The following is a 14034-nucleotide window of genomic DNA, read 5'->3' on the forward strand; positions in this document are numbered from 1 at the left end:
TGATAACAATGATGAAAGTATAAACAAAACATAAGGTTACAAGCAAATAAAGGTAAGTGTTGTTAAATTTGTTATCTCTCTGTCTGTTTTATGATATTGAAGAGAAAAAAGGTCTGAATCATTGCCTGCAGCTGAGCACAGCTGTGAGTTGAAGTTTTGTGTGGAAGATTGAATGAAGATTCAATAGCTGTATATTTATTTTAAAATGGGGTGCATTTGTTGAAGTGAGTTGCAGCTGAAGTGCAAATAGAGCTCTTCAATTCTAAACAAAAAGTACAACATTTATGCAAATTTATCAGCAAAAGGGAAAAGCTCAGAAGTCTGATTCACATTTCAAACCAAAGGATTGAATTTAGTTTTGCAATTTGGGAATGAATCAAGCTGCTATATTTCTCATTAATCCATTATGATTCATGAAAATTGCTTATACAATTTTGATGTGCAGGTCAATTTTCCAGTAGAGTTTTGTAACAGCCTGTTTAGTTCTACCACATCTTGGAACTTCTCAAAGGGTGGTACTTCCAGTTTCCTACTACTGATCAAAACCAGGGAGATGGGGCCAGAAACCAGGCATCTGTTTTAACCTTCAGAATACAAGGCTCTGCTTGTGACTGTAATTTGGAGTTAGACCATTTCAAGGAAATGCTTAGAGAGTCCTGACATATGTAAATTGCTGCCTGAATCTGGATTTATTGTGTACAGTGCAAGGCTGAAAGTACCCTACCTGATGAACTGAGTGAATTCCATGCCATGGTGATGATAATCAGTGCTCTCCCAAACATGTCCATGTTTGGAACTGGTGTTGGTTGGCTTGGCTGGCATTGTCACAGCTGACTTGAGAAAATGCAACAACTTAGTTAAGGAAAGAAACCATGCAACTCAGCCTACAGCTGGAACTGAGCAGGGCCAGTGGCTTAAACCCAGTGTGCATCATCAGCTGTGGGGGGCAGCCCACTTCTAAAACAAAGCTCTGTGATCTGTGCAACCCTCCACAGCTGGATGCATCTACATTTGTTCTGAAGAAAGATGGGAAATGCTAATATGGGTACAGTTTTAAACTAGAAGGTTATTGTTTAAATTTGAGATTTCAGGTAATTTTAAAGTAATTTTTTAAAAATTACCTTTGACTTGAGGCCAGGAGTCCTAGACCGTGGTGGAAGTATCTGCTACAGCTTCCATGAATGTGTCTTTTTGAATAAGAAATTTGTTAAATCTCACACAACCTGCAACAGGAGCAGTGTGCTTTTCAAATTCTGTTTTAAGAATCTGTGGTGTCCCTCCATTCCTGATCTGTATGTAGGTACAAAAACTGAAAATGCTGGGGCTTTTGGCAGTTTCTCCTGGCTTTATCTGCTATGAATCCTACCTGAGCTCACTGTCTTTTTAGTTCTGAAAGAACTACAGTAGCCCAGTAGCATGTATACATAGTGCCACAACATCAGTTCTGGGGAGCTGAATGAAAGTAGATGATCAGGCACTCCTTGTTAAACTGCTGAGTTTTAATATTGTGCTCAGTACACAGAAGTATCAAATATATATATATGTGTGAGTATATATATATATCTATCTTGTACTATGCACTGTCTTTGCCAATCTGCACATTGTGGAAGTCTTAACGTTTTTTTTCTTCTCTGACAGCAAAAATGACGCAATGTTCTGGATTTTATTGCAGCATCATTTCTCTGTTTCCATAAATTGATCTTATTTTATCATCTTGCACTTTTTGTTGATTTTCAATATCTTTTTAGACAGTTTTCTTTGTGTTTACTTGGATATTTAAAACAGCATACAAAGATGTAAAGAACAGGAAACACAGCATAATCTGGGACAGATGTGTGGAAACAATCAGATTTGTGAAAGCCCTTCATAAACCATAAGGTAGATAATGTGTAAGCATGCCATGACAAATGAGAACAGAACTTGTCTATGTATTTGTTCCATTCTCAAGACCAAGAAGCATCTTGGTCCATAAAATCAGTTTATGTAAAACACAAGCAAAGCAGAAAATTTAGAGCATAAACTAGCCCAGAAGTGAAGATTGCATTGGCAATTGAGGAGGCCTCAGGGCTGCCTCTGACTCTCAAAGCCCAAGCAGAACAATCCTGGCAGTACAGTCAGTGCCTGTTCCCAGAGCAGCAGTGCTGGGCTGCAGGGCTGGACCATAACCATGTCTGCCATGAAGGAAGGAGCACCTTGAGAGACTGCCACAGCTCTCTTAAGCTTGGCATAATGGCTCACATTTGAGGTTCTGTGTCACTTTATGCAGCTCCTCCTGCTCAATGAAAGGAACATTGATGCATGGAAAAACTGAGCAAAGTGAGGGTTTTCTGAGAGGCTTCCATGAGAATGTTTATTATTTCAAAGTGGCAGGTATATTCTAAATAATGACCTTTCTTAGATTTAGAGTACTGTGGTTTACAAACTGAACACTTTGGCTTAATTTCAAACTGAGAAGTGTGTCAGAACATCACTAGGGATTTTTCCTTACAGACTTTTCTGGACAGCTTCCAGCAACAGTAAGGCTGTTCATTGTTGGGGAAACTGGTTGTGCTCCCATTTTCTACAACCTTTGGCAAGCTTCAAAACAATACACCAAAAACCCAACAAAAATCTGTAAATGTTTGCAGCTCTTAAAGCTGCCATCTTCCACTTCCTAGGAACACAGAAGGCTCTCTGAAGTTTAAGTACTCTTTAATTTTTCAGTTGGGAAGTGTTTTCTAACTTGTTGGTGGCTTTGCCCAGTAAAATAATCATCTGAAAGGGGAGGATATGTTCAGTTGGTCCATGTGGTGGTTCCTACCTACCCCTTTTTTGGTCCTGTAGAGCTCTCATAGGGGATGACTTCATGCTCTTGGTATATACAGGCATGAAAAATCTTTTTCCACCTTCTCTTATATCCACCATAGATTAGCAGCATGAGATCTCTTGAAAATAAATTCAACAACTGCCCACTTTGCACTGGCACTTCCAATTGTCTTCTTCTCATTTTTTCTGTATCTTTTCTGCTCACAGCTGTGCATTTGCCAGTGGCATTGTCCCTGTTGTGCCATGAGCTGTGTGGTAGCTCAGAGAGCAGGGTCCTGCTCGGATGCTGCCATGACCAGCAGCTCTCAGCTGAGCAGCTTTGCACTCTGTTAATTGCAGTTGCTTTGCAGTAGCCCCTGAGTTGAATTTGGGCTGGTTCTGTGGCCCATGCAGCCAGTGCTGCCACCCTGCCCCTCACAGTGCCAGCACAGCTCCTGGTCCCCTGTGACACGGACTGCCAGAGGCACCTTGCAAGGCTGATCCCTCACCAGAGCTCTCAAAAGGAAGGAAAGGAGGAAATCACACCTTGTAACACCCCACACACCCTGATATAAATATCTCTCTGCATCAGAAATAAGGTTACTGTCTTACATTGCTGTCCCTAGACACCTGCCACCCAAACTGCAGTGTTTGTGTTACTCAGGGAAGCCATGTATGCCTTGGTCTGGATGAAATCAGTGTACAGGCAGCATCCCCCTGAGCAGAATTAATGCTGATGTGTTGAACCATCCTCCTTCAACAATGGGAAGGTAGAGAAAGATAATTTCCCCTTAATTCTTCTTGACCCTGGGCTTTCAATAGATGGTAGTGACCAGCAGTGTAGCCTTAAGCACTGCAAGAAGACAGAAAGCTTAAGCTTGTTCTTGGATGGGGAAGATGCATCAGTGTGGAATTACTGGGATGGAGTTAGCACAGCTTGAGAAATCTTGGATTTGGCTCTTAAAGTTCTGTTAAAATGTATGTGCATCTTCTTTTGCATTAAGGTATTTTGGTATTGTTTGAACATGCAGATCTGATGAGCATGCAAATACACAAGGTGATGAGACTTGTCTGTAAATAGTTATGGGGATTTTTTCAAATATATACTTTATTCCAGATAAAACTTTGAAATAACATTAACCTAAAAATATTTGGGAGTTATTTCTCTTTTAGGAGGTACTTAGTAAATAATACAGTCACTTCAATATGCTTTGTAACTAGTTTCACATTTTCTGCTTTTAGAACTTCAGATTTATTCCATGAGTTCTACAGATTTAAAATATAAACATATACTGTTAAAATTAGTTATGGACAGTTTAAAAACTTAAAAAATGGAAGTTTATAGACTTCCATTTGGTTTGACAATATGTTACTTTCTGTCTTTGTCCTGACCTACCAAGTTCTTTACATCTTTGTTGTTTTGTATTTTAACACACCTTTGGTATGATTGCAGTATCTTTTAGCAACTACTCAGATATTATATACTGTAGTGTAAGATTTGTCTTCTCTTTCCCACTTCCTTTTGCTTCTGCATTCTTTTCATTGAGGCTCCCGACTGAATATGAGAGGAACGGGAGATTTGAGGGCTCAAGGTGAGGGTAAAATTTTTGTTTAAAACGTTACTTAGGTGAGTTTGAACCTTTCTTCCCTTGATTATGTGGCATAGTGGCTTCAGGCAGCAGCTTTTTTTTTCATGTAAGTCATTGGAACTAAACAAAGAAGCATTTCTGTCTGCAAAACAGCTATTAAAGCACTGACTGACTTGGTTCTAAACTTTCAGCTTTCCTGTTGCCTTTTTCCTTGTGTGGTTTTTCTTTTTTTTTGCATTTTAGTCATTGTAATTTGCTGTTGTCGTGTAGATGTGTAGATAAGTGGTCTCTAGTGAGGCTGCAAATGTGTGGAATAACCACTGAAAGGTGATAAGATATTTCTCATCTCCAAAATCACAGGTAGTTAAATATTTTTCATGTTGTACTTCTTGCAAAATCAGCATATCAAAAAAATATTAGAAATTATCAAACTGCTGGGTTTGCCGACTGTTTTCAAGTAGAAAAAGCTTCCAAAAAGAAAATGAGCATTGAATAAAAATTGGGGTTTTCCCTGGTCTTTTACAGCCCTATTAAATTAAAACCTCAAAACAAAATACTGTTTAATTTGTGTGATGAATTTTGTAACATCTGGCAAATCACATTGCATAGTCTTATGATTCTCACAGTCACAAGAAATCTTTTAATAGAAGAATTATGAAATAGGTTATATTTGAGAAATATATTCATTTAGTTGTGGCCTTGCTATCACTTTTTATTTAACTTTTTCATAACTGCCTGCTTAATGGTAGTAGAAATAAAACTTAGTGTAACCATTGCCATCTATTTCAAAGGGCAGCTTGCTTAATATGGAGGCTCGACATGAGACCTAAACTGCATGGTTGGGGGCCAGTCAGGTTAGCTAATAGTTAAGTATGACAGTCAATATAGTTAATTAAATTTGAAGAGGTGACTGGCAGTGTACAAATATTCACAAAGCAAATCTGTATTTTGTCCCTGGAGGTCCAAATGTAGTTCCTTATTCTTTAGCTGCATGACTACTGATTTTAATTTAAGTAGAAGAATGATTACAAACTAGAAATTTCTGGAACATTTCTTTCCCTTGTCCTGTTTAACTTCACTTATCCATACCAAAAGGAAAGCTTTTTTTATTATTAAAAAAAAAAAAAAGTTGCAGATTTGGGAATGCACCCTCAATATTTGGTGCTTCATCTCTTAAAAGTGCGACAATAATGGTACCCTCTCACCATCTTTACAAACTGTGTTGAAGAGGTGTCTAATAGTGACTTCCACATCCCCCTCAGAGGCACTTAACTGCAGAGCTTGTAGCTGCAGAGGATTTCATCACTGTACCTCAGTCAGTGCTTGGTATTTAATGAATTTCTGACCAACTCAGGAGGAGGCATCTCCTTTCTGAGCAGCCCCCAGGGTGTGTCCCTAGGGATCATCTCAAACTCGCCCCAGCGGGAAGGCCAGAGTGGAACTGAGCCAGCCCAGGTCGGGGGGCTCAGGGTGACCCTGGGCAGCAGGTGGGTGACCCTGGTCCTGCTGTCCTTCCTTCTGCTTGCAGCCAGCTGCTGTGGGGCTCCAGGGGCCCTCCCAGGGCTCTGTCTCCTGGCTGCTGCCCAGGAGGAGGTGCAGAGGAACGCCAGCACCTTTGTGCATGGGCTCACTCCATTCTGTGTAAGTGGGCACCTCCCAAGGCCTGGGCTGAGCCCTCGTGCCACAGGGAGCTGTTATTTCAATGTTCCAGAAACTTCTAGCACAGAGCTGGTGTTTCAGCTGCCCACATGGCCCGAGAGTAGAGTTTTGAGCAGAACCTGCCTTAAAATCAAGTTGTAGGTGCTGCATGTAGTTCTGCCTCCAGAAGGTCATTGCCCCCATGCTCCTGAATCCAGTGAGTGCCAGTTGTGTCCCAGTGAGTGCCATTCCTTCGTTCCAGCCCCAGCAGCTACAGCTTTCCCTGTGTGTGTGTAAGCAGCTGGGGGAGCTGGGCTGGGCCACAGCCAGAGCCTCCAGTGCTGCTCTGGTGTGGGTTGAGTGGTGGCTTCACTAAGGTGGCCCTGGGGAGGGTGGCTGGCCCTGCTCACTCCAGAATTCCTGTCTTTCAGCCGCAATGTAGCCGTGGATCAGAAGGACGAGAACAAGGAAGCCAAGCCTCGGTCGCTGCGTTTTACCTGGAGCATGAAAACCACCAGCTCCATGGATCCCAATGACATGATGAGGGAAATCCGCAAGGTCCTGGATGCCAATAATTGTGACTATGAACAAAGAGAGCGTTTCTTGCTTTTCTGTGTCCATGGAGATGGGCACGCAGAAAACCTCGTACAGTGGGAGATGGAGGTGTGTAAACTGCCAAGACTGTCCCTGAACGGAGTTCGCTTTAAGCGGATATCGGGAACATCCATAGCTTTCAAAAACATTGCTTCCAAAATTGCCAATGAGTTAAAGCTGTAACAAGAAAAAAATAGTTAAGTTGTAAATTAGTTAGCAATTTAAAGTGTTTTTGAGAATTCCGATGGAAATGTATAGAATAACATTTAGGCAATAACTTCTGCATCCTTCTGAATAGTGATATTAAAAAAAAAAGCTGCTGAGCTGGGAGGGAGAGTTGGACTTTTTTATAAGTGCACTACAGCATTAAAGTTGCCTACTATGTAAAATATTACCCCTTCTGCTTTATTTCCATTGCTCCTAAGTCTTTGACAACAAATTGAAACACAGAATATATTCATTTAAATATGCCTCCTGTTTGTGTGGATGTGTGAATGTACAGTATGTGTGTATAATATATAAAGTATTATATGTAAACGATTCATTTACAACATCGAGCTGTACCAGTACCTCTTTTTGGGCTAATTTTGGTGCTAAAAATTGAAATGGCCAAGGAGGAAACACTTGAGTTAATATTTAAAATGACTGAAGCATTAACCAGTAAATGCAGGTTTACAGTTCACTGCTGTGTTAAGAAAAAAGTGTGTGAAGGGTTTGGATTTATGGTTGTGAACATTATTAGTCCTGTTTTCTAAGTAGATCTCATGAGATGATTAAAAATTCACTTCTACTGAGTAAGTCTTGCATTATATTTTGCCCACCTATTTATTATTTAAGTCTGAATCAAATTTTAATAATGTAGTTAATTTGTGCATTAATATTTGGGTAAACGCTTCCATTCTTCTGCTTCTGCTAAACTACTAAAACTGTATCTTTGTCCTTTTGGCTTACGAGTATTGACCGCAGCTAAGAACGTTTCTCTGTTGTTCCTCTCGGGAATGAGGCAGTGTAAAAGGAGGTGCTAATTGCTGAGTAGTGGTTTTCTTTCAGAGCGAGTTTGCCACGTTAGACTAGGTCAGATACAAAGCACAAAGGGACTCCCAAATCGTGGCCATTCTCTGCCAGCTCCGAGGCCTTGCTGCACATTGGGCAGTGCTGTCCCTGGCCTCCTGGACACCCTCAGCATTGAAACCCAAAAATGGGAATCAGATTGGCTCCTGATCTGCTCTGTCCAAAGTCCAGCTTGCCAAACTACAGCCATAGGCCGAAGCAGTTGGAGCTTTTCCTTGCACTCTCCCAGTGCGCTGCCCCTTGGCTCAGGCTTGCTGCTGTGGATGGCTCTGTGCCAGCGTGTCTGTGTCCCCATGCTGCCAAGGGAGTCCCCTGGCCCTGGCCCCGTGCAGTGTGGCACCTGCCCCCATGAACTCTGATGGCCAACTAGCCTTGGGTAGGACATGGAGCTGCTCTGGGACAGCCCCCACCTTGTAACCATCACGGCGGTGAAAGGGATTTGATTTTGCAAACTAGAACGAGGAGATTTCTTCGCGCGTTGTTTCCTACCGATACTCGGTTTATTTCATCGAGGACTTGTGTAGATAATACCCTGCATTATCTACTTGACTTTTTGTATTAATGTTTTGTGGTTATATTTCAGTGAAGCACTTACGCATGTACTTAACATGTGCTTTCAACTGGAGCCTAAATTTGCATTTTAAATTTGCAGTGAGCTAATAGTTACTCATAGTACACAGTTCAGATTTGACCCGAGGTGAAAATGCAAAGTCCTTAATATTTTGCAAGTTAGCTCTTGTGATCTGTAGTCTGTGAAGGCAGCAGACTTCCCCTCTCTTTCCCCCCTAAGCATTGGTATTGATTATGCTAGTTTAAAGGGTAATCATAGTTGTTAAATGTAGTAAATATTCCTGAATTTGCATTTTATTCTCTGTATATTCTGTATCATGCCATGGCTTGAGAACTCCAGGTGCTACCAGAGTTCAGTTGGCTTTCAGTGCTCTGCCCATGCCTGTGCTGCTCAGTATGGGTTTTTTCCATGAAAACTCCATTTTGTAATAGCAATAAGACATTTCAGGGCAGTCATTGTACTTTCTCAGGTGAATGGTCACCTATCCTTTCACTCCCTACATTTTAAGCACTCCTCCAAATGTATTTTTTTCACCTGGCAGTGCACTTTGTTGTCTGAACTGAAAAAGTGTTCTGATAAATTATGTAAATCTGTATTCGATGGAAGTTCCAAAAGGTTTCATATTAAATGTTTTCTGAAATACTCTCTTCCTACTTCACCTGTTAAGTATGTAAGTGTTTCTAAAAAGTGCACCAGTATCATACTTTGGATATTTAAAGTTTGTACTTTGGTATTTTTCTTAAAGTGTTCTCAAAAGGTTCTTTCAGTAAATCTTTATTTGAGGTATTAAAAAAAAATCACTTATTATAATCAGAAAAATATTTTTAACAGCTTCCTTCCCAAATGTCTTGTAAAATTACCTTGTGTGAGAATATTTAGCACCCTGCATGCTTGGTGTTCAAGCCTTCGGGGGCTGCCTGGGAAGGAAAGTTCTTTCTTCAGCTCTCCGAACCAAAGATGAACTGCTTCCCCAGCACAGGCTTTTTACCTGTCCATATTTCTTGGGAATCTCTGTAGCTTTGCAGGCACCACTGCTGATGGGACTCTGCAGAACCACACCCGGGTTTTCTCACCTTAAGGGGCAAGTTTTAAAAATAATCAGAGGTCAGTGTGTGGTGAGGAGGCAGCAGCAGGTCTCGAGGTTTTGAGGTATGTGAACAAAGACCAAGAAGCTGGTTGGTTTGTTTGTTTGTTTGTTTTTATTTTGTGACATGGCTGAGTCCTGGAGCGTGTGGTCTGAGTGCTGTGTTACGGGCTGATTGGAATGGGCTCATGGCTGAAGGTTTGCATCACTGAAACCTGTGTCAGCCTGCACTGATGGCATCATCTGATTGCTGAATCTGGCAGAGAAAAATGTATTAAGAGTTTGGGTTGTGGGGTTTTACTTTATTAAATAAAAGCATTTAAAAATACATACATAAAACAAAATAACACTGAGCAGGAACAAATTCAGATACACTTTTTCTTATGCAAACCTTCCCTGTACTTAGGATTTCTGAAACACTTCAGTTTATTTGACCTCTTTACAGGACCTGAGGTCCTTGACCATATTGAGAAGTAGAGAGAGGTAGGCTGGAGGAACAGCTAGTCCTGCTGGGCTAAATGTTTTACACACTACTTCTGTTCAAGCTACAGCATCTGGTCCAATCTTTGGGGATTTAAAGACTTATAGTATACAGATTTGGGCAAGGTTTAGCTTTTTTTCTTGCATTACAGTGAGGCTTCAAGATCAAATATACCATAATACTGTATCCTTTTTTTTTTAATTACAGAAGTTTGTGTCAAGATAAATTAGATTATTTATAAAAATATGGAATTAATATCCACACGTTTATGTTGTAGGAATGAAGTGCAGGGTTCAGTAGTCCTCCCAGTCATATGGAAAGACTGTGGCATATCTGGAATTTAAATAAGAGCTGTCTCCAGTTAAAAGCTCAGCTATACATGGGCCCATTGGGATAATGTGTAGATGCTTTTAATCAGTATTTCCCACAGCTGCTGTGTCACAGACCATGTTGTGGATTGCAATTTAATTAGGCCTGCAGCCAGCCCAGAGAGCTGTTCCCCCTGTGCAGCCCTGGAGCAGCAGTGTGTGCCCCTGTGCTGGAACCTGCTCAGTCACAGTGGCCACTGTCCCCAGAGGGCTCAGGTACCCCCTGGGTGTGGGCAGAGGCCCCTTGAGCCAGAGTCACTCTCTGTATCTCTGGGAGGGGCTGGTTGGGTGTTTCTTGCTCTGCTATCCAGGACCACATCTTTTCTTAGTAACATAAAGTGTTAAATATTTAGAGAATTTCAGTAGTTGATGGTATTTCTGCCATCTGGGGTGGGGGTGGGGGGGTCATACTAATGTAACATTTTGGTTTCTGATTTACAGCAGATGTTTAGGAATAAATACAGTTTTGGAAAACTGGTACCACTGTGGATTAACATTTTAATTTTAAATATGTAGGCTTGTAACTGTCTATACTATCTCATTTCTGTAAGTTTTCACAGAAGAGTCCTGGAGCTTTCCAGTAAAGACAGGCTCATGTTATTACAGGTCACTGGTGCTGCCAATTAAACCCTTGATTTGACATTCTGATGAAGTGGAGTTTTGAAAATTCCACCTTTGACTGGAGGTTTTCCCCTCCAGTAGCAGTGAATCATTTCATTGATTTCACCACTGACAATTACTCTATCACTTCATAGAATAAACTGTTATCCAGCAGGAAGGGGCGTGAGCTTTGGATAAAGCTCAACCTAGAGAAATGAATAATTTGTTAGAAGTTCAACTTTTTCATACCCAAGGCCAATCAGACTCCTGCATTGCAACAGCAGTAAATGCTTAAAAAAAACAGGAACAAGGGGGATGTTGGAATTGCTGTCTCTGTGCATGCTCCTTACTTCTGGCAAACTTAAGAGCAAGAAAAAGTTTGATTTTTAAAATTTTAAAAATGTTTGCCTTTAAGAAAAAGGCAAACCAGTAAACTTGGATGACGTGAGGGTTTCCATGTTCCTGTTTCTGCCAGTCTCTTTTTAGTGCACTACCAGGTACTGCCTACCAGCAAAGGGGCTGGATAAAATGAGCAAAACCATGGAGGAACAGTCTCTTAGCCACTCAGTGCTTCTGAAGTTGAAACAGTTTGGTATTCAAAACAAAGGAACTTGAAAGACCCTTAACTGTTCTCTTTTAGCCTTCTAAGAATGCTTTAACCTTTGGTACAAACAGCAGGCTCTTGTTCAGCACTAACAGAAAACAGAAGGGTGTCAATACCAACTATGAATCCTGCAAGTATCTCTGCACAGAAGCCACATTCAGGGCATTAATTGTCAGCTGTTGGGAGTTCACCTTCACCTAGGAGTGCCATGAACACCTTGTAGTGGTTGTGACTTAGACGTTTATTGCAGAGGGAAAAAATGCTTTTGCTTGGTTTTTGCTTATGTGTGTTGAGCACTTGGAACAGTGTCAGACTGGGATGTAAAATCCATGAGAAGTGGCCATGGTTATGGTTGCTGTGGGAACCACAGCATGGAGTTTCAAGGCATAGATATGTTGCAGTTCTCATTCCATTTATACCCTTATGTTATCATTTAACATCCTTTAAAAATTCAGGGCATAAAAACAAAATATTTGTACAGTTCATGTTTCCTTGTAGTTGCTGATCACATTGAATGTATTAGGTGAATAAAATCAGATAACAAAATAGCTCACCACGAAAATAATTCTGTTAAAATATATGGGGATGCAAAATCAGAAAGTAAAATTCTACTGGCATTTCTATCACATGGTTTTCAATCATTTTCCTGTCTTGAGGTAAAATCCTCTTTGCTTGGAGGTGCCTCTTACCAAGACCTCAGCCTGAGCACCACAAACAGCAAAGTTTCTGAGCATGGAATAATTTCCTCCCCTGGCTCACACAGGAGCAGTCAAAAGGCATGAAATGAAGTGTTTTCACACGTGTTTCCAGATGGATGGGAAAAACACTGATAGGAGCTTGGAGGCATTGTCACAATGGTCCCGTGTCTGTGGTGCCCAGAGGAGTGGTGGAGTGTGGCTGCTGAAATGTCAGGGATGGATGGATGGGTGGGTGGATGGATGGATGGATGGATGGATGGATGGATGGATGGATGGATGGATGGATGGATGGATGGATGGATGGATGGATGGATGGATGGATGGATGGATGGATGGATGGATGGTCGGTCCCCTCTGCACGGCAAGGCGAGCTGCAGAGGCACGTGCAGTGTCTGCAGCGGCCACAGGATGTCTCCCAAACGCAGAGACAGCTCTGGTTGGGGTTCTCCTGGAATTTTTTTAGAAAAGAACTCCATGGATCACTCCCTCCCTGCGATTTTACATCGGTTATCGGTGTTACCATCTGCTCGGACAACTTTCACTTAATTACAGAGGGAAACTGACCACAAGGTATTGATGGAAACTTTATTTTTCACCTTGAAACACACCCTAATGATACTTCTATTTTCCCATTCAGTTGTATTGCTTTCTGAGCTGAAGTGGAGTTCCAATGGGCTTTCCCATGGAAAAGCTAAAGGGCTACAAAGCCCTTTTTCATTTCTTTGTTAAGCCTTGCTCAATCTCCTTTCCTAGAAAATGACCATGTCAGGCAGTATGCTCTTCTGCTGAGAAGGACAAAAGTCATACAGAATATTTAAATTCATTTGCAGCTCATTTCACGAGTAAGAACCTTCGGTTTCCTCTTCGGAAATTTAATTACTGAAGTTATTTTGCTGTTCATCCTTTAGTAATCAGTCTAATCAAGGCTGTAAATTGCAGCCAGCCTTTTCTAAAATAATCTGGGATCGCTTGCCATTTATATTCCACAGTATTAGTAACTCTCTAAAGCTTTATGCCTGGCATTTTCCATGCCTGCAGTCTATTTTATTCTTCAAACAAATCATGTCACATGTGCTTCAAGTAGGCAAGAAGTGAAACTTCCTTATTTGCTCAGGAGCTTTTTTCAAATTGCATATTTTGCTCCAGCTTTCACTTGTACTGTAATCCAAGTTTTGCTGTTGTGGGATTAATAGTGACTGGTACTAATATTTATCACTGGGGTGTTTGGACTTGGCAAGTGGGAATGGAGAAGCTGTTTATTTCAGGCTCCTTGGTGCTTGTTCTGTGAAGGAGTCTGTGTCTCATCCCCTCCTTCCTGCAGTCCCAGAACCATGGGCTGCTGCTGAGCCCTTTTCTGAGCCTCCCAAGGCAATTCCTGGAGTGTTGGTTGTGGTGAGAGGCGTGCACAGGGTTCACCCCGCTGTGTGTGACTGCAGTGGGAGCAGTAAAAGCAGAGTTCTGCTGTTGGGAAGTCCTGTTCCTCATCACTGATCTGGAAGCAGCACCAGAGTCACTTTGTTAGGTCAAATATATTTTAGTGGTTTTATCTAACTGACCCCTTGATGAACCTCTTTATCCTTGGCTTTCAAAACTTGTTGCTTACTCCGTATCTCCAGAGACAAGCCTTGGCTGAACCCTTCTAAGCTAAGTCTTGCTTCAAGGGACAGTCCCTTTTTAAGGTCTCCTATGGTGTCAGAGCTCCATGAGTCTCTACAGACCAGATCTGTGAGTGCTTTTCTGGCTGGAGAAAGAGTCCAAGTGCTCTGGGGTCCCTGAAGCATCTCCATGCTGGTCCATAGTGCAGAGCATGGCAAGAGCAACGGGATCTCCTCAGTGCTCAGTGGCTGAAGTAAATCCAGACCTGCAGGATGGCTTAGCTCAATTAAAGCCAAGGCTGTAATGAATCTAGCATTTAGAGCAGTCCCTGGGATAGGGGAAAAGAGAGACATCAG

General features: G+C 41.6%; 1 protein-coding gene across 15 annotated transcripts in view; it reads left to right on the forward strand.

Moving 5' to 3' along the window:
- The window catches only part of MARK3 (microtubule affinity regulating kinase 3), a 62301-nt gene extending 53412 nt beyond the window's left edge, over positions 1 to 8889 (forward strand). For 11 of the 15 annotated variants that reach the window (XM_077180735.1, XM_077180739.1, XM_077180740.1 and 8 more), the window contains 2 exons: positions 4332 to 4376; positions 6443 to 8889. In XM_077180735.1, coding sequence (XP_077036850.1) covers positions 4332 to 4376; positions 6443 to 6788 — 391 coding nt within the window. In that variant the 3' untranslated portion in view covers positions 6789 to 8889. The remainder of the gene's footprint in view (positions 1 to 4331; positions 4377 to 6442) is intronic. The other 4 variants (XM_077180736.1, XM_077180737.1, XM_054634175.2 and 1 more) reach the window with 1 other exon arrangement.
- The last annotated feature ends 5145 nt before the right edge of the window (positions 8890 to 14034 follow it).

Source organism: Agelaius phoeniceus, chromosome 6 (genome assembly GCF_051311805.1).
Source record: "Agelaius phoeniceus isolate bAgePho1 chromosome 6, bAgePho1.hap1, whole genome shotgun sequence".
Classification (NCBI taxonomy): domain Eukaryota; kingdom Metazoa; phylum Chordata; class Aves; order Passeriformes; family Icteridae; genus Agelaius; species Agelaius phoeniceus.